Below are 27,053 nucleotides of genomic sequence, written 5' to 3'. Positions count from 1 at the left end.
AGAAACAATATATGTGTTTAAGGGTTAGAAAAGTGAAATGTCGAGGCATGTCTCCAAACTGGGGGCGGGAGGAAAAAATAGGTGAAACATAAGAACTCAAGAGACACCATCGATGGCACCATTGTCGGCATGATGTGACGGTGGCGTCATTAGGTGGGGGGTACTTCTGAAGTGGATGTTGGGGGCGGACCGTTTCACATTCTCCGTCACGTGTTGGATATATGACTCAGAGAAAGAAAAGGAGAGAGAAAGAGTGAGAGAGAGAGAGACTAAACTTAAAGGAATTTTACTTTCTTATTCTAAAACTAAACCGACTTTTTTCATTTTTTTTTTTTTTGTTTATATATTTATTTATTGTCGTAGTGCTTTTTAGTTCAAGCACATGGCAGCATGTTGCTGGAACACAGCTAGACAAACGTGATTTCGTACACATCGTGTCGTGCGAACCAGGCTCTTATCAGCCGGTGCATCGTACCAAATTCCTTTGAAAATATAAAGGATTGTCTCGTTGTCACCTAGTCTTCACCATCTTCCGCCATTTTTACTTTTTTTTTGTCACGCGTGGATAGATGTGGCGTTTGGTTGTAGAAAAAAAAAAAACGCCGGGAAGTTTTGACACTCTGGTTGGAAGGTTCGATTGAAAAGCCAGCTTCACCGAATAGGAGCACTTAGATCTGATTTGATTCCAATGGCAAGAAGAAACACAGGATCACTGGAAACAATGCCGAGATAAGCAGAGAGTATATACGGCACTGAGTATTCTCAAATAATCATCTATTTAATACTGACCTGGTTTAACGTTGCTTAACTTCAGTGATCTAACGAAAATCGTTGTGTCAGCATTATTATGCTGCTTAAGTAACGTGTGATTATCAAACCTCAATCAATAATGCTGACACGGAAGCATTATTGTATATTGATAGATGGTGTGCGCCCTTCACCTATCAATATACAATAATGTTTCCGTGTCAGCATTCTGACAGTCAACTGATTAATAACTTGGTTATCTAAAGGTTAGTGAAAAAAAAATGTTCCTATTATTAAGTGCTTGTTATTTATTACTGAAATATAATTTTTACAAGAAATAATTATAAAATTAAAATTGTGGGAATCACAACAATTGATTTCACAAAGAACTTTTTTCTTTTTTTCTGTTTCTACCAATAAGTCAACACTTATCGAGGCTAAAATCCCGACTTGAAGATTACGTTTAATGAAATGAATAGATTAATAGATGAATAATGATGAACATCTCCTATGTATTTCTTGTAAGAATTATATTTCATTATTAAATGTCAAGTATAGGGGATTACTTTCACCTTTTACAATGGTAATTAGTACAACTCCGTGTAATTGATTTAGTTTAGTTAATCTGTTTCAGAGAAAATCGATGATTTTGTTTGGGTACTTCAGTTCCCAAAACTGAACCCGTATTAAGAATCTACGATGAGACGGTCGTTGAAACTAAGACGGGATAATTTTTTAAATATATTTTAAAACATTGTTCAAGAATTCAAATCTATGTACACCCAAAATATAATCATCCAGCTTCCATCACTAAGCGATACTTACATTCCACATATAAAGTAATATCACTTCAAACAAAAAACGTTTTTAATAATGTTGGCGATGAATGCGGGTAAGGGCAACGAGACACGTGTTCAGTTCTTCACTGTCAGTAGAGAAGAGTTTTTGAAACACACAAAACAACGCCACTGACTGCGAGCGTTTTACCTGATAAACTGCATAATGCGTGTATTAACAGACGCACTGTTAACATCTACAAAGTGCCTTCTACAAGTTTCCAGACCTTTTTCGTATGGGCACATATTGATAGTACACATAGGAAACTCTAGTCTCCTTCAAAGTAATCTCAGCAATGCACTTGTTGTACCGTTCCAACAACTTCCGGAAGGCCCTATGGAAATCCTCTTATATGAGCGTGTCAATGACCTTCGTCGTAGCCTTTTTCATCTCCTCAATTGTCCCAGAACGATAGCCTCTAAGATTTTCATTGAGTTTAGGGAATAACCAAAAGTCATAAAGAGCAAGGTCCGGATTATAGGTGAAGTACGCAACTGTCTTGATGCCCATCTTGGTCAAATCGTCCGTAACAAGGATTGAGTTGTGGACTAGTGCATTCGCACAAATCTTTCACATAATCATTGTGTACAGTTCCCACACTGACATCAAACTGTGCATTTATTGTCTCTATAGACACACGACGATCCTTATCCATGAAATTCTTTATTTGGCCAATAAACTGGTGTTCTGACTTCCTTATCCATCTCATCACAGTCTCGCTGCCTTCCCTGAATCTCTTATTCCACTTAAAAACTGATAGTCGATTCGTGCAAAAATGGCCCAAAAGCAGTATGAAGCATTCCATACGTTTCTGTGTCATTTTTTTCCACGTCCAGATTGCATTTTTTATTTTAGTAATTCCTGCTGTACCTGTTCATTTGAACCTGAAATCATAAAAATTAGTCATCTCATAAGATGTATAGCAATAATATATTAAATTTTCTAGAGTCTACAACAATTTTAAATGCCTATACAAAAAGTGTGGAAACTTATTTAAGTCATTTCGTATTATGTTAGCATAGATGCACACGTGAATAACACTGTTTTCAAGCATGTCTATTAGAGAACATTAAAAGTAGTTTCAGCCAAATGTCAAATCCAATACCACAATCCAAGTTCTAAAATGGATAGGAAAATAATGTTGTTTATTCAAATTGGTCACTTATTTCTTAAATAAATGTTCCTTTGTAAATACCGCATGGATATAGGAGCGTGTACTACATGAATAGCGCTTTAAAATAATACACGAGAAACCCTTTGGGGCCTCTTCCGCCAACAAACTCATCAGGATTTAATCGTTAGTATAACACAGAAATGGAAAAAAAAGAAAAGCGAATTAAATTGTCAGGAAAGAGCAAATACTCGAGGATATACGAATAAAAAATTAAACGAATGGGAATTGGTGTAAAGTAATGTATAATGTACAATGTAATGTATATATACAATTATATAAAATGTATGTATTAATAATGGGTATGGGAACGATTAAAATATATCTCCGAGCAAGTCCAATGATTTAATAAATTCCTCCTGCCGACAAAGAGAGGGTCTGCGTGAAAAAATCGAGACTGACTCCAAAATCTTTAAATGATTTTGAGAGTTAACCCGGTTTAAGATTCTAAAACAGTCCATTTTATATGCATTGGCACAAGCTGGATTTTGATTTTCGATTGGATATTAGCCAATGGCAGATTCCAAGTGGCGAAAGCGGCGTGGCTCGCCCAGTCTAATATCTTTCGGTATATTATGGTTAATGCGTGTCTGCAAATTACAGGACAGGAAAGCAATTCACATTCTCTTTCTCCATAGTAAATGATAGCGCTGTGTGGAGAGAATTGAGATTATCGAAAAAGATTTTTGCTACTCTCTCAGAAGCAAAGGCAGTACAAGTGTCATCGACGTATCTAGAATACATTGAGGGCTTTAATGTATTACTAAACATTATTGACTCCTCATAGAAAACCATAACAATATCCGGAGGCTTCCTAGTACCCCATCGATCTGACTGTACATAAAGTTATAAATGCTGCATTCTACTGTTTAGTACAGATTAACATGAGTTTAACAAATATGTTCCTGGGGAAAGGTGGAGGAATTAGATTGACATTATGAAGTGAGTCGGCACAAATACCAATGGTCTCCTGTAGTGGGACATACATAAATTTATTGAACTGACGACTTCTTACCGAAAGCTCATCAATCCGATTAATGTTCATTGTTGAAGGTTAAAGGGCTGTGAATGCTTTGTAGCGTTCAATGATGGCTGGATTGTACATTAAGGTTAACATTTTGTCACATCAAACTCTTGTAAAATCAGGTAAATAGTTCATAACATTTTGACGATTATTCATTAAGAGAAAAGATATACGGTGGATAAGATGTTAATGACACTGACTGAAAACTTATATATGGCAGGTCCGAATCCAGTTCGTTCCACATAAACATTTTCATCAAACACACACCGGACCTTGTGTTTAACATCCTGACAGGGTGATAAATAAATGCAACATCGTGTAGTCCAAATAATTCAACTGATCGTGATTATCGATTCTCTGGAATTTGTATAACAATTTTCAGGACGAAAAATTGATCTTCATTAATCATGGGTCTGATAGAGAATGCTGTATTCGAATCAATAGCCTCAATGTAGTTTCATGTTATGATTCAGAAAAATTCCAGTTAGTTCTTTTTGCATAATTTCCTCAGGCTCGTGAGCAGAATAGGACTCTCTATACGAATCTATACAAGGTTTTGTCAGAATAATCTGGCATGAGAATACTTTTTCCTACAAGAAAACCTTGACTAACTATTTAAAATATTATTCGTAGCTCAAATAAGATCTCCTCAATATCGGCACCCGACACTTATACTGCCTAATAATGTTAACACGCCGGTTCTCGTCATATCATCCAAGTTAAGCAGCGAGGAGTATGGCCTATACCAGATGAGTAACCATTTGTGAATAGCAGACATTGTATGTGCGTTCTGCTTAAATTGTGCATTATTTCCAGTCGTTACTGAATTTCTACTTGCCACTGGAATAAAATAGTGCCGACTCAGGAGAGGTGCGGTTGGAGATTTCGCAACTCTTGCCACAAGAAATTTCACACGCAAGTCACAGCATCATCAGTGATGTTCGTGGTCTTCATCGACAATGATGTATGAACAGTTATACGAGTACTGGTGCACCGTCTCCAAGTTATGTTTCCTATAGTAACAACACTAAGCTGGATACTCAACCAGACTAGATGAAGTCTTGTCCTGGAATCTGATAATGCTAAGATACTAAAAGAAAGATATGCTATAATACAATTAATTTTTCGATTAGTGAGAGAAAAATTAATGCTTTTCGTTTCCTTACTAACTCTACATTTGAGTAGTAAGGGAAAATTAAATGGAACAGATGCATACCTATGTATCTCATATAGAGATCAAGTGTGTGCTCTTTCTGGAAACTTCGACTGAAGTAAAATGAAACAAAAAGTAAATACCAAAATGTCTGTGGTGTTGAATAATGAGCAAATCCTTAGATTTGTGTCACATCCAGCCTTTCTGGACAAGCAGGTAAATAGGGGTCTGATCCTAAAAGAGCATTCCAAGACCTCAACACTATTTAAAATTTCACCTCTAAATATAAATGATATCTTGCTGCTGTTTCTTTTCTTTAAAATGTGACGCATGCGGTTTTCTTCGGTTTAAAGAATGGCGTACCAGATAGAATGTTATGACTTTTGACGAGAGGAATTTAAAATAAAACATTAAAATAAAGAGGTATGTAAAAGAAAACAGAACACTTACGAAGACATCCTCCTATGAGGCCGTTCCCATAGTAACCTTTCTGGCAGAGACATTCGTAGTTGCCCGTATGTGTCCCACACGTACAGAAGGCTTTTTTGTCGCAACAATCTCGTCCGTCAAGACACAGCTTGTTGCAGCGTTCTGAGACTTGTCGACTGTAACTGCCGCCTTGAAGATCTAAAAATAAATAAAATAAGCCGATGACAAAAAATTATCAATGAAAATGGAAAACAAATTTTAAAAAATAGCAAATTAAAAAATAAAGGAAAATAAAAGTAAAAAAATAAACATTGCACAAAAAAGAATTTTAATAATAAAAAAAAATCAAAATTAAGAACAAAAATCGAAAATTATTTTTAAAATGAATATAAAAAAAGTGACTGAATAAAGTAAAGATAAATTGTGAAAAAAAATAAAACGTAATAAAAAATAAAACGTAATAAAAAAAAACTTAAATAGAATAAAACGAAAATAAATGAAATAATATTAAAATAAAAAACTAAGGCCAGAACAATTCAGTAGGAGACTCTTGATTCCTCGGGAACCTATCAATCCGATTAGTGCAAAAGTTTTTTGCCGATCTAACATTTCATCTTGAAAATGAAAAAAAACAGTGTTTTTGAACATCTTTTCATAACAATAACAACCGTTGTTCTCTATAACTTGATTCCATCACTCAATGAGCTCAATAAATGCCTTGGTTTTTAAATTCTTTAGGTGTTGATGTAAAATATGAAGCAAACTCATGTTCAATCTTTTCTAAGATCATCTAAACGGATTTGTAATCTTTGAAATCTATATATAATAAAACTAGTAGCGTTCGTGTGTGTTTGTGTGTTTGTGTGCAACTCTCCTACATCCCATAAAACATAACCAAACCTGGCATGATCATGGTTCCCTTCCTAGTGGTAGTGCACACCATTTTTCAAAGTTACGGTCAAAAGTCAAGGTCATAGTCTATGTATATAGACTCTCCTACATCCCATACCACTGGACCGATCATGACACTATGATGGTCTCCGACCTAGGTATGGTGCACACTATTTTACAAGGTCGTGTTCAAAGGTTAAGGTCACATTTTGTGCGGTTCTTCATAAGCTCCCCCACCTAGAGATAGTGCACACCAAATTGGGGTTCGTCACCATCCCAAGGGCTGCCACCATGACACCGGCCAACTTCTTTGTGAATTTGAATCATATCATTCTCCTCAAATCCTGCTGCGAAACGCGGGCATCTTTGCTAGTAAGTGATAATCCGATGTATGAGAATATGCAGGATGGTGCAAGATTTCCCAACCAAATATATTCTTGATCAGTAGTGCTGTGTGGAGACGATCATTTAATGATAAAAGATGAGTTCTTTTCTTTTGATTAAAGAAGGATGTTTTCTAGTCAGTGTGGATAAAAATGTTACAGAAAATACGAATGATGTTTTAATAATTTGAATGATGGGTTATAAATTAATCATGGTAATATGTTTAAGTAATAACAATATGCATGAAATAAAAACAATTGTTTAAAATGTTCTTTCTACAAACAATTAAAAAAAAATTCACGGACCTGCTATAGGAAAAGGATAAATAGTATTTCTTATAACAATATAAATGGGTAAGGAATAATCTATATATAAAAAGTAAAGTTGTCTGTGTGGGTATGTGCGTGGCAGCATAATGGCAGATTTGAAATCAGCATTTTCTATTCTATGTTCTTATCGATGTCAGAAGTCTTTGAACCTTTTAAAATTCATTAACGCTCTACTTATAAATAATATTTTAAAATTGTAAACTGTACGTAAAAATAATAAACTGTACGTGAAAATATTAAACTGTAAGAAAAAATAATAAACTGTACGTAAAAATAATAAACTGTACGTAAAAATAATAAACTAGGCACAGCCAAAAAGTGAAAAAAAAAACAAGGTGTGTTTTGTTTTAAAATGAATTAGAATCTATTAAAATCCATTATTCTTGAGCAACTGTTTTCCAGAAAGATAAAGCCTTTTATCATATGAAAAGCAAAATAATATAAACCTTTTCCTACTATTTTTAATAAAATTTTAAATTTTGAATCTTCCAAAACCACACAATTTACCGTTATTTTTGTCTCGATCGCTTAAGCATTAAAATATTTTTTTAAAGGTTTTCAAACCAAATAATTGTTTTCGTTTAAATAAAATTTAGGACAATTTTCTAAAAGAATATGCAAAAATATAAAAATATAAGAACCTGAATTTCCAGTAATTCAAACTTTTATATCACTCTATAGATTTGCGTAACGAAATTAATGAAAAAAAATTCATGATAGTTTACAAATTAAGCATTAATGCCTGGAGGGGACTAAATAAATTATATTTAGCCATGTATTTTTAACGTTTGATCTGACGATTAAGTGAAGGGTTTACTTTTTTCATAAGCGATATATATATATATATATATATATATATATATATATATATATATATATATATACATATATATATATATATATATATATATATATATATATATATATATATACATTGACTATATAACTCCTAAGTTAAGTTACGATGAGGATGGCCAGTACCAGATGGGTGATCATTTGTGGAATGCTAGGCGTCGAATGTGTCGAAAACAGTTTCTGCATCTAGTATCACAGTTGGGCCACCATAAGTAAATAAACAAGAAATTACCGAAAGGAATTATCGCACTTTTAGCAAAATGCGCAATTATTTATCGACTTTTTCTTTCTTGTATCAATTCTTCAGAGAATTTCATATTAATCATTTATTTTTCAAAGATTTAAAAGTAATGTTTTTCGCAAAAGTAATGAATATCTATAATATCTATAATATAAAGCTGAACGTCTGTGTGTGACTGGTCACGAATAGGCTCCTATATGGTTGACTATTATAGAAAACTGATCACATATAATGATAGATGTATCGAGATGCAAGAATGGGTATGTTTGATCTGGCATAATGATGATTTATTAAAATTGTGGGGTCCGCGTACGCGCCTGTTCCACAAAATATGGAAATAAAAAATTAAAAAATTAAAAAAAAACGTTTACAAGTGTTTTTGATATAGATGTACATAAGAATACTTTGATAAGTATGTTTGAACTTAAATAGGGATGGTATAATAAAATTGTGGGGTCTGCGTTCACGCCTGGCCTCCATAGAATGGAAATAGGCACAAACTTTAATAAAGATTTTTCATATCTATCTGCGTATGTATACTTTGATAATTATGTTTCAGTTTGAAGAAATATGGTATAATAAAATTATGGAGTGTTCGTCCGCGCCTGGCCTCCATAGAATGGAAATATGTCACAAAGTTTAACAAGGTTTTTTAATATAGATCCACAGAATATTGTGATAAGTGTTTCAGTGTGAACAGATATGGTATAATAAATTATGGGGTTTATTTATTTTATTTTTACTTTCATCATATTTTGCTTTGGTTTTGATGCCCCAAAATGCGAAGCTATCTCTTTACCACCCTTCCTTTTCATAACCTATCATACTTTCATAAATCAGAGTCCATATTCTGTAGGCTGTTTTTGAACCCAGTCAACGACGAGTACTTTTGCTAGTATATATATATATATATATATATATATATATATATATATTGCTAATCTGAAAGATAATAGTTATTATTAACATATGCAACGAATTTTACACTTCAAAACAAAAGTAAAACAAATAAGAAAGATAAAGATGAAAAATAGGACACATTCAAAATTCAACCTTAAAATCTGACACGTGCGCAGTTGTTTTTGTTTGTTTGTTTTATCTACAATCCTCACCCACCCCACAATACAATATGCAATAAAATTCTGTTTTAAACTTGGGAAAAAATCGTAAAAAACTGTGGAATGCTTCAGACTGCTTTTGGACCTTCTTGCATAAATCGAGCGTCAGTTTTTAAGTAGCATACAAGATTCAAGGAAGACAGAGAGTCTGTAAGGGATCATGAGAGATATGTCAGGAATAAGGAAGTCAGAACACCAGAGTTGATTGGCTAAATAAAGAATTTAATGGATGAGGACTGTCGTCTGTCTATAGAGACAATAACTGTAAAGTTTGATATCAGTGTGGGTACTGTATACACAATTAATGGTGAGGAATTGAAGATATAGAAGATTGTGCGAAGTTTGTCTCTAGCGTTATAAGAGAAGATCATACTATTTAACCAAGATGATCATGAAGACAGTTCCCCCACCGTCCTTATAGTCCATACCTTGCTCTCTGTGACTTTAGAGGCGGTCGTTATGAGACAATTGAGGAGATGAAAGCGGCTGTGACGAGGGTCATTAACAGCCTCACACAAGAGACGTCGTTCCAGAAGTTGTTGGAACGGTACAAACCCTAACCCTAACCCTAAGCCAACAGTACAAGTGCATTGCAGCCGGAGGAGATTACTTCGAAAGGGACTAGAGTTTCATGTGTGTACTATCAATAAAAGTGCCCATACGAAAAAAAGTCAGGAAACTTATTTAAGGCACCTTGTACTTTAGCATGTTACTATATCATTTCAAGTCCCTATATCTAACAATCTCAAGGCACGAAAACCTACATATATGCAGACATTGTTAATATAAAATTGTATTATTGGCATTAAAAGTTACTAATAACTAATAAATAAAATAAATGAAACTAATAAACCTTCAATATAATTTATGAAATCGGATTAATTTTAGAGTTCTTTTTTAACTCTTATCTCACACCAAGCAAAATATCTTGCCACTGAAACGTAATGCGTTACTATAATTTGTGTCATAATTTATAGTGGGCATCATAAGTGAGGAATTGTGCAGCAAGATATTTTTTAACATTATATTTAAAATTCTACATATTGGTAGAGTTGGAGGAATAATAAAGCAGAGAAGGAACCCCAAAGGCAAGCCATTCGAGGAAATAAGCTATTTAAATTTTAAAAACTCTTTTTCTGCATCTTGAGACATTTATAGTGAAGAGGTGGAAATTTGTTGCTGTTCGAATTGGTCGGGGTTATTTAAGTTGGAGATACAAATGCATTAAATTCTGTGGAAGTATTTGTATTTCAAGCATGGGAAGCAACATTGCAACAGAGCTTGGTAGACAGCGTGGGTCCTAGTAGGTTAGAGACTCTCTTTTGCACTCGGACCCACTAATAACTGTATAGTGCACAAACTCAAATGTGACCATACTCCATGCATAGTAAAATCGTGGCTTTGTAGAAGTATACGATACTGACAGATGTGAGAAGTTTTCTATGCTGATAGAGGGAACATACCTCCTTTTTCTCAAACTTACAAGGATCCTCTATGCAATTATTCCAATGCTAGTTGTCTGTGAATGTTAAGGTGAAAAGTCTGTAGGTTTGACTCTCAGGAAGGGTTCTATCAGCCATGGCAATTGACATATAGAAAGGTTTCTTATAATTATTAAAAGAAAGGAGCTTTGTCTTGGCAACATTTGATATAAGTATTCATTTGGGGCCTAATTCTAATACAGGCTAGAAGTAATTTTCCAATAAGTGGATATTTCCATTGGATGTGCGTGTGTTCGGAAGATTTATTTTTTTACTAACATATCAGATGAGTAACATTAAAATTTAACCTGAATTGAACATTACAACGATATGTTTGTTAAAATCGCTATGATGTTCGTAAAAGATTTTTCGAATGATTCTGTTTACATAGCAAAAGTTGTCGACAGTAAATGTGAATCGCTTCCAAACCTTTTTAATGGAAAGGTGACCGAAAAACGGTAACATTTTAAAGGATGCACTGTGTGACGATTAACATAAACGGGACTACCAAGTTATTGATTAAGATCAAAGTGTAGTACTTGTTTTGATATTACATTTTATTTCTACTATTTGTAGATTTGGACCAAGTTTAAATTAGAAATATTTCGTTGAGAATTGTAAGTGTTGCTTTTACGTATATGTGATGAAATATGCTACATTATTTTTTCATCCATTCATTGAGAGGTGCACCCTATAGAGTCATATTCACACGGACACGTGAAACAATAAATGAATGTCAAGAACGCTGTTTATTTCTTTATTTTTTCAAAAATATGGCTGAGACGTTATAATATGAAACACTAAACGTTCATTTGTAGTAGAAAAACAAATATGACATCATCGAATGAAGAATTTCAATAAACTAAAGTGGAGGACACATTTGACGAAGGGAAATGTATCCGAAATATCATACCATAAAGAAATCCATCAGACCACACTGACGCAAGTAAGAATATTGTATAATATAACAAAAGTATAAAAAAACATGTGTGTTTGTGTTATATTAATAAAAAGATCTGCATAAAATAATACAAACTGAATTCCAATTCACCGAAAAAAGACACGCTATAGTTCTGAACATTATTTTAAAAGAACATAAAGTATAAGAAATCGTTTGTAAAACCAATTTCAATGCTAAGAATTTTTTTCAATAACTAAAAACAATATAAATCAAATATTTCTGTCAAAACCGGCCTTCCTCAGTGAGTGATAAACATTATTTTTGTTGTTGTTTGTTTCTTTTTTCTTCTTCATTATCGATCTATAAAGACGGATGTTGATGCCAAATGGAGACGATAATTAATGTCTTAATTTTCTCTAGAGAACACGCAGATCCAATACATTTACATTGGAAAGCATCGTAGAATTGAAAATATAAGAGATCATCTTTAAAACCATGTTTTCCAATAGCTTCAGTCATATTAATCACATAATTAATATGTTCCAATAATCAATTATATTGAACGCCATATTCCTTTTAAATAATATAATGTGTGTATTCATTCTTTTGTGGACGGAATTCATAGGTATTGTTGTTTCACTACGTTCCGGCTAACTCTCCCTCTGGCCTTCTTCCAGTGATTAACCGCGATGAAGTGACATGTGGCGCAGTGGATAGAGGCGTTGATTATCTACGGTTACAAGTAAGCATTGTCTGATGGTAGCGATTTCAGTCCTACCAAAGCAGATCAGAGGATCCGTTGGCCAAAACGTGGTGAGATAAAAACAACGGAAGAGAGTAATTACTGGATAGGGGATACAGTTACAAGACACAGCATTCCTAATTCGTCGCGGTTAATCTCCTGAAGAAGGCCAGAGGATGCGTTGGCTTAACCAATAACAATGCAGATGAGTACATCAGTCCGAAAACGAATGAATGCACAAATTATGAAGCATCATCTCAAAGAATTCAAAAATAAATAAATAAATGAATGAATAAATAACATTTCGCGTTTTTATTTTTTTTGCTTGATTGACGGCTTTAACGACATTAAGACACCCATGAGTTTTGATAATAACAATGTACACACCAAATTTACATTATTATGCAAAATAATAATAATAATAATAATAATAATAATAATAATAATAATAATAATAATAATAGTGAAGAACACTGAAGCTGCATATCAACAAGTTCTACATCCCCATAACGCATCCCCTCCTATTATCCCATCACCGCCTCCCCCCATAAAAAAGTGTAAACCCAAATAGCCGAGAAGGGTCAAGGAGGAGGGGAAAACCGGAGAAAGAGCGCTGACCAGACCGCCGCTGGACAAACGCGAAGAGAACTGGGACCTTAGAGAGGCTTAGTGCCACTCAAATTTCAGTATAGACCAATGGCCGCTGCCAGCGAGAAATCAATGGTGAGAGGTTGTTGCAATAACGGAAAATTATTTGCAAATGATATCGAAGGAGGTGGAGAGTGCTGGACGTCTGGGGGAGACCTGTTGTCACTCAGCTTCCAGGAAACACCACAGGTTTTCAATCAGATCTATGATGACCTGTGCGAAAGCTCCATGTGAGCCAATAATAAGTATTTTGGTAATCTGGATTATTTGCCTTAACCTTCTCTGTCTATTCCTTAAATGTCCTGCAATTATCTTTTTATTTAATTTGTGTGTCTTAGAATAGATAAGTAGTTTTAAATTTGAAAAGGGGTGATGGTAAATCACTTTACGAAAAAAAATGCTTAAGAGTATAAACAACTCAAACAATCTTTAGTCTTTTGGTTATGAGCAAAGTGTAGTATAGGTTCTGATAGTATACTTCATTTCTTTTCCTTGCTGAAGGAGAAATATTTCTAGACTGAAGCCAAATCATTTTTGGTGAAGCCAGATTTTACCCACAATTAAACAAGCCTTGTGTATAAGGATGCACTCGTCGGGCGGCGTGTAAATAATGGGCTCAAAAGAAGATGGGGTTTTGGAATTTTGTCTTTTCTGGTTGCATAGAACAAAGATTTTTTTGTTTCAAATTGTCTTTTATTGTTGTATCATCAAAGACACAAAGCGATGAAAACTCGGCCAAACATTTTTAGGGTTTGTTTGCACGGCGGCGAATGTTTATCTTAGTTTTGTTTATTTCTATTTCTTTTATTGTTTTGTATTTCACTGCTATTTAGTCTGCCTTCATTCTTCTTCGTTTATTTGCCTATTGGTCACATGATCTTTCTACTCTCTCCTTCGAACTCCGCACTCCGCGCGCGCGCGCACACACACACACACACACACACACACATAAACGTATGGATGTATATATATGGTATTATTCACTTTTCTTTATGTGGTTTGCATCTGTCTTTACTTGGCGCTATTTTGGCATTGGTATTAGTGTGGTTGTACTAGTATTTGTTGTTTTTGTTCTTACTGACGTATGGCCTTTTCTTGTTCATTTTGAAGCTTTTTCTCCTAATCTAATCTTCGTCTTTTCTTTTAATCTTTTTATCTCTTTCTCTTTATATCCGCTTTTAACTTTCTTTATTTTGAGCTTCTTTGTTTCAATTTTTCTTTCATTTTTCTTCTCTTTAATATTTCTTACTGTCGATTTCGTTTATTTGTCCTGCTAATTTTTTTAAATTTTCATGACATTCTATCTTAAATTGAGATTCTTCAATGCTGTGACTGTTGCGATCGATTCAACCGCAACATGTTTTGAGATTGAGCTAGTCGCAATACATTTTGAGATTTTCACATTGAACTAGTATTTTAGGAGTGAGCTAGCCGCTATACAGTTTTAAAGTGAGCTCGTTGCTTTACATTTTCAGAGTTTCAAGGTTTTTTAATATAGATCCACAGAATATTGTGATAAGTGTTTCAGTGTGAACAGGTATGGTATAATAAATTATGGGGTTTATCTATTTTATTTTTACTTTCATCATATTTTGCATTGGTTTTGATACCCTCAAATTCAACCCAAATTTACAACCCTTACTTTTCATAACCTACATACTTTCATAAATCAGAGTCCATTTTCTGGAGGCTGTTTTTGAACCCAGTCAACGACGGGTACTTTTGCTAGTATATATGTATATAAACAGTTGACCTTAAAGCGTAAGAGACAAAAATGAGTAAAATTAAAAAGTAATATATTTTTTTTTGTTATCTTAAGGATAAGAAAATGAAATATTAAATCAGAACATATTTATTTACAATATAAATTATTTATTCAAAACATGTTTATATACAATAATTTTTGTACATCTATTTCTGTTTACAAAGACTTTATCATTTTCCTTTGGTCTGGCTCTGCTAAAAGCAGTATGTAACTGGTCATGGTCTTTTACTTGAGAGCCACCACTTATCAAGACCCGAAAGCCACTCGGAGATAAGGGTTAATAAATGTAAGGTGGTAGTAGTCGTGAATGGTGTAAATTGGGTAGAATTTGATTATTTATAGGGATGATTCAACAAGAACTTGTTTATATTGGATTTGATGGTTACCACGTTGCATTTAACCGGGAAGCAGGCCAGCAGAACAATTCCACAGGCGGGCAGTCATGGGAAAGAAGCTTTGTTCGTGGAATCTGCGTTTAAATTTAGGCACTGAGTATAGGGGAATATCACATGTAGTGGTTGTAACTGATTGGGTGTGAAAGTTTGGCAAAAGGTAGCCATAGGTTGAAATTCAGTCGAGCACTTGCCATGAAAATAACGATAGAGCAGACAGGCTCCCAACGTAACTTTTGTGGGAAAGGGGTTTCAGGGAAGATAAAAGGGCAACACCTACTCGGTTTCGAAACTAGTTTTGAACTCTATCAAGGCAGTATTCCATTTTTGGACGTACTTTGCTCTCATACAGATAGAGGATTGCATCAGCAGTGAGATATCTACTAGATCGGTATAGTGATCCAATCATTTTTCCAGTGATCATGGCAACAGATTTCATTGTATGTCTCCCATTTCAGATCATTGGTGAAGATCAGTCTCAGATGCTTGTCAAACATGGAGCGTTCCCGAGATGAATGCCTTTCATTTCAATTGGTGTGTGATGGGAGGGGGAGAGGTCAGAGCGCTTATGATGAAAGGAGAGAAGCTTGGTTTTCGATGCATTAAAATTAATCAGCCACCATTTTTCTTATTGCACCACGTTCTCAAGATCAAAAGAGAGAGAATCCGAAAGATCTTTGTCATTGCTGGCTTTTGAAATGTTGCCATAGATTGTGGTGTCGTCAGCATAAATCTCTACGAATGCGATTTACGAGATCATTAATGAAGATTAGGAAGAGAGTTGGACCCAAGATAGAACCTTGAAGGACGCTAGTGTTAATACTATGAGCTGATTTCTGCCCATCAACAACTACTCTTATAAGCCTATCAGAGAGAAAGGATTTAATAATTAAGACGACATTTCCAGCTATTCAATAGCTGGCGATTTTATAAAGTAGACTTTTATCCCATAGATAGGTCCCGCAATGCCAACTAAGCCCTAAGCCCTGTTCAATCGCTGAAATGTCGCATCATTGTGCCTGTTTTACAAGTACTTTAGTAGAATATGCTTTGATGAATCTATAGCATTTGTGGTCCCTCAACATACATACCTCGATTAAACCCGCAAGCAGCAAAATGCCACCCCATCCCTCCACTGTAGAGGCCCTTAGCTGCTGGAAAGCCTGTTAATCTTCCTTTAAACTACTAGATTTTGGAATTCGCCTCCATGTTTCCTGATTCCCTGAATGTACTAGCATGTTGAAATTTAAATGTAATGCGAACAGTCATTTTGCATCCCAGCTCTCTTCATAGTGTCCCTGTAGACATAGTCCTAAACCATAGTCTCTTACGACCAAGTGGCAATATGCCTTGTTTAGTGTGAATAAGAGTAAAATATATTTTATCTATAGTTCAAATGCAAAAATAATATATCATAATTAGAAATCGTATTCCTTTGTAGATGTGACTTTACTTTTAGTATTATTTGCATGTTGGGATATGTATATTTTTTATGCTACTTTATTTTTAAACACTACCATAGAGCTGCTTCCCAGCTGACTACACCATGATCGTTCTCAAGTCCAATGTTAATAAATTCTTATTGAGCCGTCATCTTAGATAATCAAATTCTGTTCAATTCCAATGATCATCTCCAATCTACACGATGTTGTCTCACCGTCTAATTGACAAATTCTTTTTAACCCTTATTCTTGAGTGGCCTTTGAGCTTTGATAAGAGGTGAATAACCAGTATATAAAGAAAAAATACAAATCAGTAAGTCAAGTTTACCTTCATGAAGAGCTCGTCTGGCAAGAGCTTCGAATTCTTCAAAACTGTCCAAAATATAACATGTCTCGTTTTTCGGGTGTGAAGCCATGTCCATTAATTCTCGAACGTTCCCATGTCGTATTCCAAATGTGAAGATCTTCACGCCATTACTGCGCATGGCTGCAGCTAATGGACGGGGGTCACCGGCGTTCGAGAAGCCGTCCGTAATAAGTATCACAGCTTTGCGGGCATCTCTTCTGGCGTGGTGAAGAATTGTCTAAAAGAGAGAGAGAGAGAGAGAGAGACAGTGATAGAGAGAGATTGAATATAAATAATAATGAACTATCGACAGATTAAAAAAATAATCCATCTATAAATATTTTTAACTTTAAAGGAAGATAAGTCTTTTTGCATCTTCAAATTATTTCTCTCGTCAAGAGATATTTGAAGCATGATAGATCAGTCCTTGGTGAGAGAAACGAAATGCACAAACTGGACACACAGAAAATGTTATAGATGTAGAATACAAAGGAACATCACATGGAATCATAAAAACTGAAACAGTATAATCGTAAGTTACTCCCTGTGCCAACCTTTTGTGTGTGTGCGCGTATGTTACCTATAAATTGACGCCACACCGAATAAGAGAGGAGGGTCAAGCAGGTTGGAAAGACCGAAGAGAGAAAACACTAACTAAAACTCCGCTGGGCGAGTGCAAAGAGGGCTGGGGCCTTGGGGAGGCTTATTGCTACCAAAATTCCAATGAAGACTAATAGCCGCTGCCAACGCGAAATCAATAGTAAACGGCTGCTGCGAAAACGCAAACGCATCTGCAAAGGTTATCGAAAGATGTGGAGAGTACTGGATATCTGGAAAGACTTGTTGTCACTCTAACTCCAGATAACACCACAAGTTGTTCTCAAAGAAAAATCTTTGATGATGGGTTGTGTGAATACTCCTAGTGAGTAAATAATAATAATAATAATAATAATAATAATAATAATAATAATAATAATAATAATAATAATAATTTGAAGTGTGGAAGCGAACACCATGAAACCAACAAAAAAATAATATTATATGATGTATGCCTAATAAATAGCATAAATGTTTTGGAAATATTAAAAATATTTGCATCCTTCATAAACAGGACAAAAGAATGGCTAATATATATATAGACTAAAGAACTGGAAATATAACGATTATGCACTAAGCACTGTACTTGAAAATGATATTTACTCACTTTATGTAAAAAAGAAAGAAAATAGAAGGGGCTGATAAGTATTGAAGACTCAGTGGGCGATGCAATAAAAATACTCTAAAAGTATGCAACACAAAATATATAAAAGCTGATCATCGCATCTAAAAGCACTGCCAAGGTAAACAACGCGTACAACAGGAAAACGGGAAAAACGCTTTATACGACTGACCAAAAAACAGTGCGTAAATACACACACACACACACACACACACACACACACACACATATATATATATATATATATATATATATATATATATATATATATATATATATATATATATATATACTACTAAATAAAAGGACACTTAACAGAGAGACGGAATTTTTTTTATTTCATTTTCACCCAAACAAAGCATATAGACACTTTGATGTAGGGGGCTACTCTCAGAGACATAAGCTACATGGGTACTATGTGGGGAGTTGGGCAGCAAGATGTTGGTTCACGTTACACTTGAACTTCTGCATGTCAGTACAGTTGGTGAAGAAGGAACCCGGAAGGTAATTCCAAAGTCTAGCGGTTCTGGAGAAGAAACTACTGGAGTAGAAGGCTCTCTTACATCTAGGGATCTCAACTGTGAAGGGGTGGGATTTTGCTGCTTGTTGGGTTTGTCGAGGGGGTACAAGTACTTGCAGTTCGTAGGAGCATTCACTGTTAAAGTACTTGTAGAACAGGCAGAGGAATGCTACATTTCGTCGATGGGACAGAGGTTGAAGCTTAGATGACAGTTCAGGGCCTATCAGGTTGGCGACTCTCTTTTGAACCTTGTCTAGGAGTGAGAGAGTAGTATCAGATGCACCAGCCGAAATATGACAACAATATTCCATACATGGGCGAATGGTGGCCTTATAGAGGTACAGGATACTTTCGGGCGTTACTAGCTTTCTAGCACGGTAGAGAGAATCTACCTTTTTCGCAGCGGTCCTGGCAATACTCTCAATTTAATTTTTCCAACTCATGTTTCCTGTGAACGTTAGGCCGAGGAGTTTAAAAGATGTACTTTCAGATAAAGAGTCTTTGGCCATTGCTATTCGTGGTAGAGAATGTTTCTTGTAGTTATTGAAGGAAACAAGTTTAGTCTTGGCAGCATTGAATATGATCATCCATTTTTGTCCCCATTCCACTACAGATTGGAGGTCGCCCTTTAGTGTTTCTGTCATTTCTTTAGATATGTGTTCATTTGTTTTCTTGTCGTGTCTGTTATATAGCGTAGTGTCATCAGCATATATACCCATCTCACAGACAATTATGTCAGGGAGGTCATTTATGAATATCAGGAATAATAGAGGTCCAAGGATATACCCCTGAGGCACTCCTGCGTTTAAATCATATTGTTTAGATGTACGACCGTCAAGGACAACCTGGATTTGTCTCTTATCTAAGAAGGATTTAATTATGTCAAGTATTCTTCCAGTGATACCGTATGATCTGATTTTACTGAGAAGACCTTCATGCCATACCCTGTCAAAAGCCTTAGATACATCTAGCTACCGCTCTACCTCCCCTGCTTTGTCTAGTGAATGGTATATACGCTCAGAACGGGCTTGCCTAAATTTATATTGTTGGTCTGTCAGAAGTTTTCCTTTTTTTTTCTTTTTTTTGGAAGCTTCGATCAAAAGTTTCTGAAGAAAAGTATTTGTTTTTATGCGGTAACTACCTTGATTTGTTGTTTGCTATATATATTTTTAATTGCTACTGACAGCCGCACAAATAATTCTATTAGTGTAAAACGTACAGCGTACACCAAAGTAAAAGCCAAGATATATAAGGCAGAAAAAGTATAAATGTTTACTCTGCAAATAGAGACAACATAGCCACCATAAGTGAATGCAGCAAACTAATCATAGAGTAGTACAAGACAAGCAAAACTTCTAATTAATAACCGGGGAGATTATTAAAAGATTAAAGGCACAAAATCCTCTAGGACGGAAACGCTAACAGAAAACTCACCCAAGCAAGAATACCAGATATAATAATAGTCAAGAAGTAAACTGTGCTAAATAGGTGTCAAGCAGTTAGCAGGATGAAAGTCAAGGAGTAAAAAAAAATACAGAAATTAATGAAGCTTGGAAGGAGGTTGAGGGGAATATAGAATACGAAGAAAACTACAGTAATATTATAGGGATTATTCCAAAATATCTTGAAAAATGATAGGGAAATTTAAATTAAAGGGCGAATTGACACATAAAAAACGGTGCTGATAATTTGCAAAGATTGTCGAAAGATGTGAAAAGTGCTAGAAATCTAGGGAGGTGTGTTGTAATTGAGACTTCAGGGCACACCATAGGCTGTTTTCAAAGAGAATTCTCAGCGGGTGGCCTGTGTTAAAGTTCTAAGTGAATAATAATAATAATAATAATAATAATAATAATAATAATAATCATGGTTGATATATATATATATATATATATATATGATGATTGCAACGTCTTGTCAGACGAGTGACACTCCCTCAGACACTTAAAGTCCATCAGCCCAAATATGACTTCCATTGCCACAGGACCATTTTAATAGACAAATGCCTGAGGGAGTATCTATGCATAGATGATGTTACAGAGTCTTAGATTTGTACGACAGCTAAGTCTCTTTCTCGGTTCAAAATGTTGAGATCCAGCAACAAGCAAGAACAAGATAGCCAGCAACAAGTTTAACTGGTCTCCCGCTTTATGGTTTTTTAAATCAGAGATTTGCTTCTCCTAGAAAGGTTGCCTTCGCCACGGCTTACGGAAGCCCTCTCCACCCCAACACACACATACATACACACAAACACTCACGGTGCTAGTTGGCAGTTGGCCCCGAAAAAGGGTTCATTCGCCCTTTGGAAGGTTTTTAATCCTTCAGGGAGACTAGCCACCCTCGCCACCCTCCTCACCAAACAAATCTGGTGGGGGAACCAGTTTAGTCGCCGGTGACCCGACCACGAGGCAGGTAGTACTGGGTTACATGGTACCAGTAGCATATGATATGACCTGATATATATATATATATATATATATATATATATATATAGTTCTATTTTTTTGGAAAAAAAAGGATTCCAACAGAGTGTTTGTTCTATTATGAGGAAAAATCCGAAAATAAGAACGTATTATTTATATTTTTTTATTTACAGAAAGTTTATATGAGATAAGTCATCGGTATCGTCGGTTTCAAACCTGATAATAGAAGACCGTTTTAGATACCCATATCCAGCTATCTTCAGACGATAGTCATCTCTCTCTCTCTCTCTCTCTCTCTCTCTCTCTCTCTCTCTCGCTCTCTCTCTCTCTCTCTCTCTATCTATCTATCTATATATATATATATATATATATATATATATATATATATATATATAGTAGAACCCCGGGATACGATGGTCCGAGATACTATAATATAATAATGACAGAAGTGGGAATAATAAACAATGAAAAGAATAATAGTCTGGGTCAACCAACATATAATGAGCGAAAGATATAACTTGAATGGCGATGAGTAATTTCCAAATTACAAGCGAAATGGAAAATTTCTAAAACATGACTCCATCCAAAATCTGATCAATATATTAGCATAAATTTTGTATACAATAAAAATTGTTAAAGCCAACTAAGAATAATCTATATATTAATACGATAGCGTGTGAGTTATTTTGTGCGCCACACTTACAACTTTTTTCTTCTACGTGACTGTTGTTTAATTGTTATTATCTTTCATTTCTTATAATAAATATTTTTACCAAGAATTTTTCATTTTGTTTTGGTTTTGATTCAAGAATCACAATTTTTGTCGAGCAACTCACACAAACACACACGCACGCAAACACAAACACACATACACACACACACACTCACAGACATATATATATATATATATAATTCTACTGTAAAATAAATAAATATATATATATAGTAAGTTATGAAACATATATATATAGCAATTGAGCTACACAGAATATTCCGCATTTCATTCTTGTGATAATTCGTCAGGCTTATATCTGATGCCTGAATTCTCACGAGAATGAAACGCGGAATATTCTGTGTAGCTTAATTAACATATATATTTTCATAACTTACCACCTAGCTCTACCTATGTATTTATTGAGCACTGTTGAAATAAATAGCGAAAAATTTACGCATAAATTATATCTTCGTATATTAATTTATGTGATTAAATGAAGAAATCACACACACACACACACACACACACACACACACACACATATATATATATATATATATATATATATATATATATATATATATATATATATATATATATACAGAAAGAGAGAAGGGGAAGAGAGAGATGGAGAGAGAGAGGAGGGAGAGATATAAAACTAATGTGTGAAAGAACAATAAGGAGGAGGTCTTAATCGTCCCTAATATTTCTTTACGTGTCATACTTTCCTGTTTTCCGGATCTTATTTATGTTTTTACCACCGAGGTCTATTTTGATAGCTGAGCTCCAATTCAAAATACATCCCAATGTCAATAGTACAAGTGCCATATTCTAAACAAAATGAAATTCATCTTTTGCGCCAGTCATTAATGGCCGCTAACAGACGGTGGGTATCTTTTACGCGAACATCTGGCCTTTATCAGTGAAGATGACACCGGAAGTGATGCAAACATAAACACTCGTCTGCGTCCATAGTGTTTATCCTTTGACAATGGACACCGAATGAGAAACATGGATGCCTGCTATTATGTCTATGTAACAACATAAATAACCTGACATTAATGTTATTCAAGATTCAAAACAGAAATGGCAAACCTATAGAGCATGTGCCAACGGTGGAACGCCGTAATATTACTTGTAGCATACTGAAACCAAGAAACTCTAAAATAATCCTGGTCATACCAAAAGATTATTGATTTCTAGTTGAAAAGAATGAAATAAACTTAAATATGTTTATACAAAGATAAATATCAAGCACAGAAATTATTTTCATTGATTTTATTATTAGTAAGTATGAACAAAGTCTTGCACGGTTTTACTCCACATGGCAAAAAAAAAAAAATAATAATAATAATTTTTAATTCATCAAATAAAAATGTTATTACAGTAAGTAAATTTTATCTCTTCATTCGAAATTGCTCTTGACTAGGCATGAAGCCATTTGATATAAGGGACTAACAAATACTACTTCGAGGTAAAAAATTAGTCAACAATATGTATGAGATGGATAGATTCTAATCTAGAAAACATCAATTCTTCCCTCTTTTACAGATATATCGCTCATGGAATATGAGGACTAAAGAAAAAATAAGGGAACCGAGAGTTACGAGGTTGTTGAAAGTAAACCTAAGATCCATTTTCTACTCTCCTCAAAGTATTTTTAACTTTGATGAATTTATCCGTATAACCATATACATATCAAATCAGTTTTTATTTGTAACATTAAAAAAACCAATGCATGAATTCAGTGCTTAATTTTCAATATCGATGCTGTCATTAAGTAAATAAAATTCGTCTTGTATTTATTTTAAATTATCTCCTCTATACTGTTATGTTTTCCAATATATCATATATATGTGTGTGTGCGCGCGCGCGCGCATTTCCTTAAATAAAATAGATGTTCTTTATCTATCAATTCTGTTCTGTATCCTTTCCATCTTCCGGATAATCGTTTTCACTTCTAGTATGACGTGGCTGATATAATTGCTATATTTTTTGTAAGTCCGAGTACTTTCCAATCCTTCTAGATTCATTGTTATGGACAGATTCAACTAACTGTTTTTGAACATTTCATAGATTTTTCATCTGCATAAATTAAAATATTACGCAGCTAAAAACCAAATCGAATTTGTTCTAGAGATTCAAATCCCATATATATCAAGTTTTAAGTCTGTAGACCAGAAATTGAGAGAAAAGTTTGGTAGAGGCAGTTAACCGCATATAGAAAAGTTCACTTTTATATATTATATGTATATGTATGTGCGCATGCATTTATATATATATATGCGTGTGCTAGAACATTTTCTTTGATAATTTTTAAACAAAAAGTAGCCTTTTAATATCAATATCAGTGCGACAAAAAACTCAACTTTAGATGTGTATAGATAATTGGCACGTTCTCGTTGAAATCCAATGCTTACTGCTATTCCGATATGAACTGCTTTTTTTATTACATTTTCACCCTAAACAAGGCACATTGCCACTTTGACGTAGGGGGCTACTATCAGGGACATAAGCTACAGGGAACTATGTGGGGAGTTGGGCAACAAGATATCGGTTCACATTACACTTGAACTTCTGCATGCCAGTACAGTTTGGGAAGCAGGAACCCGGAAATGAATTCCAAAGTCTACCGGTTCTGGGGAATAAACTACTAGAGTAGAAGGCTCTCTTACATCTAGGGATCTCAACTGTGAAGGGGTAGGATTTTACTGATTGTCGGTTTGTTGGGGGTATTTACGCCGAAGGGGTACAAGTGCTTGCAGTTCCTCGGAACATTCTCCGTTAAAGTACAGTAGTAGATTTGACAAGTTGGTACTCTTGAATAATTTTACCCGAATTCTCGTGAATTCCCGTCAAGCATGGATCGGGGAGACCGGTAATTATCGGTGTCCAGCCGAGCGTCGTAACAAACGCAGACTAATGAAAAAAAAACCCTGAAAAAATACAAATGCAAATAATCAAAATAACATAAAAGAAACTACCTTGAAAAATGAAAATATGTTCATTTCATTTTGGTATTTAATTATTATTTTTTTTTTTTTTTTTTTTTTTTGCAAAATGTTTACAACGGAAAGTTTTTTTGTTTTCTTTTCTCAAAGAAAAGATTCTTTTCGCCGTATAATTTTTAGGTGTAAGTACAAGTTTTTTTTTTGTTTTTTTTTTTTTGTAATCGTATTTTTTTTTTTTTTTAAGACTTGTTGTTCAGTCAATTTTTTTTTTTTTTTTTTTTTTTTTTGTGGCACTGTCCATTTGTACATCTCCAGGAGAAACCATCCTTTACACATGATCTTTTTTAAGTAAAAGTTTGCGTTTACGATTGTTGCACCTCATTTTGGGGGGACAGCGATTTCTTCTCCTGGCAATATGAGATTGTTTGCATCTATGTTTTCATTTCTTTTTCTAACACGTATAGATTTATTTTCTTGCCTGTCATTTTTTTTGTTTAGTGTGTTTGAAAATATATTGGTTTGTCAGCTTTGGGGGGGGGGTAATCGCTCTCTTCCAATTCGAATGTCATCTGTTTTCATTTAGATAGCGCTTTTTCATTGGGCTTATCAAACTCTCAAAAATTCAATTAAAAAAATAATAAATAAATAATAATTAAGTAAGTAATCAGAAAATAAAAAGTCACCCTGCCCGCTTAATATCACCTTAAAAATTACTAAAAACATGACAGGAAAAAAAATAAAATAAAATAAAATGTCGAGTTAGGGTTTCAACATTTGAATAACGCTCGTCTGACACCGATGATTGCCGGTCTCGTCCGATCCATGCTTGACGGGAATTTACGAGAAGTCGGGTCAAATTATGCTAGAGTACCGACAATTTCATACATTCAGACCAATTATAATTTCATTTGTAAACTATAAGTGGATTTGAAGATAAGAGATCGTATTAGAAGATAGTTTCATTAGATTGGGGATATGACAAAATGTAACGTTATTAAAGTTTCGTGCTTCATTCTAATAATAGCACCATGGAAAGAGCACATAAATATTTAAATATTCCGTTTGTAGGGGATGGCTATTTTAATAACTATAAAATGTTACAATTTACAAGGAATTAGTGTTAATTGTATTCATTACATGATTATCGTCATCATATCGCATGAATCCGAAGATTCTATTGTTGGCATTGGTTTCTCCGATGCTTTTCTAATCATTTCTAGAAAGACATTAGGTACTTATGAGAAGGACCACGTCACTTTTCCGTTACATGATAGTATTACGAGTGTTTCAACCATGTTTTTCTGTCTGTAATAGATTGCAGCGATAGTGAAAGTGATTACTAAAATGAAGAATACAATAACACTGGGCAATAATTGCTGTACTTTTTAATGCTTTCTAGATTTCTATAACTGATTTATTTTGTACTGATGAAATATGAACATGGCATTCGTTTTTCTCCATCAGATCAGGTTTTCGTGCTAAATTTATTTGAAAAACATTGGATTCTGTGACAAAACCGGTTACATTTTTGTGGCATTATCAGCTGTTTTTGTCAACACATATCACCCTAAATATGGTTTAAGAGATAAAATGATTTGCCAACAACCCATGTTGATTACCTGATAGAAATATCGATTACTGTAAACTGAATGGTGGCCATTGATAAAGGTAAGTACACGAAAATTGCATGTTGTTTTATCATTTCAAAGCTTGAACTTTCGTTTCTCCAAACTCCTGGAATGCTCAGGGGACAGAGATGTCTCTCTTCAAATTCCAAGAGCAATCAGCCATCATGACTGCGTCCCAGCAACTGATACCTGATCTCCATCTTTTCAGCTCCTGATGGAATCTCTCCCTCTGCTCGTCACTCATTAGACCCAGGTTCACAGGAAACCGGTTCATATGTGAAAATAGGCATTGCATCTTGACGCTCATGTTGCAGCCCAAGTTTCTGAAAGTAGTTAGCATATTATTGACAAGTTCTGCATAGTTTCTGGCCTTTTTGTTGCCAAGAAAATTATCTACTACCAGAAAAATGCCTTCCACGCTTTCAATTCCACTTCGTTCATTGAGTTTTTGAACTCTGGATCTCTGATGAGCTGCCGGCTCTGAGAACCATCAAAGATACCAGCTTTCAACTTCTCCATAGTCAATCGTGGAGAAGCCTGCCAAAAGTAATGAATTATCCAGAACCTTGGGGAATTGCTCGATTAAGCCGAGTTTGATGCTTTATTAATGTACTAATCAGATGGATCATTTTCTAAGAAATTTGTAAGTGAAACTAATCCCCACTCTAATTTTTTTTTAAATAATTGTTCAGTGGCACCCC

The 27,053-nt window shown here is 34.6% G+C and overlaps 1 protein-coding gene across 1 annotated transcript in view; it reads right to left on the bottom strand.

Annotated features, from left to right (window-relative positions):
* The window catches only part of LOC145291698 (sushi, von Willebrand factor type A, EGF and pentraxin domain-containing protein 1-like), a 319,198-nt gene that overhangs the window by 180,331 nt on the left and 111,814 nt on the right, over positions 1-27,053 (bottom strand). Inside the window, exons 2-3 of the mRNA XM_080137710.1 lie at positions 16,879-17,134; positions 5,383-5,559 (exon numbers count right to left, since the gene is read on the bottom strand). Of these exons, the coding sequence (XP_079993836.1) occupies positions 5,383-5,559; positions 16,879-17,134 (433 nt within the window). The remainder of the gene's footprint in view (positions 1-5,382; positions 5,560-16,878; positions 17,135-27,053) is intronic.

Source organism: Euprymna scolopes, chromosome 2 (genome assembly GCF_053919585.1).
Source record: "Euprymna scolopes isolate OS-2025 chromosome 2, ASM5391958v1, whole genome shotgun sequence".
NCBI lineage: Eukaryota > Metazoa > Mollusca > Cephalopoda > Sepiida > Sepiolidae > Euprymna > Euprymna scolopes.
Note: the sequence above shows the minus strand (reverse complement) of the source record. Positions and strands in the feature narration are given on the sequence as shown.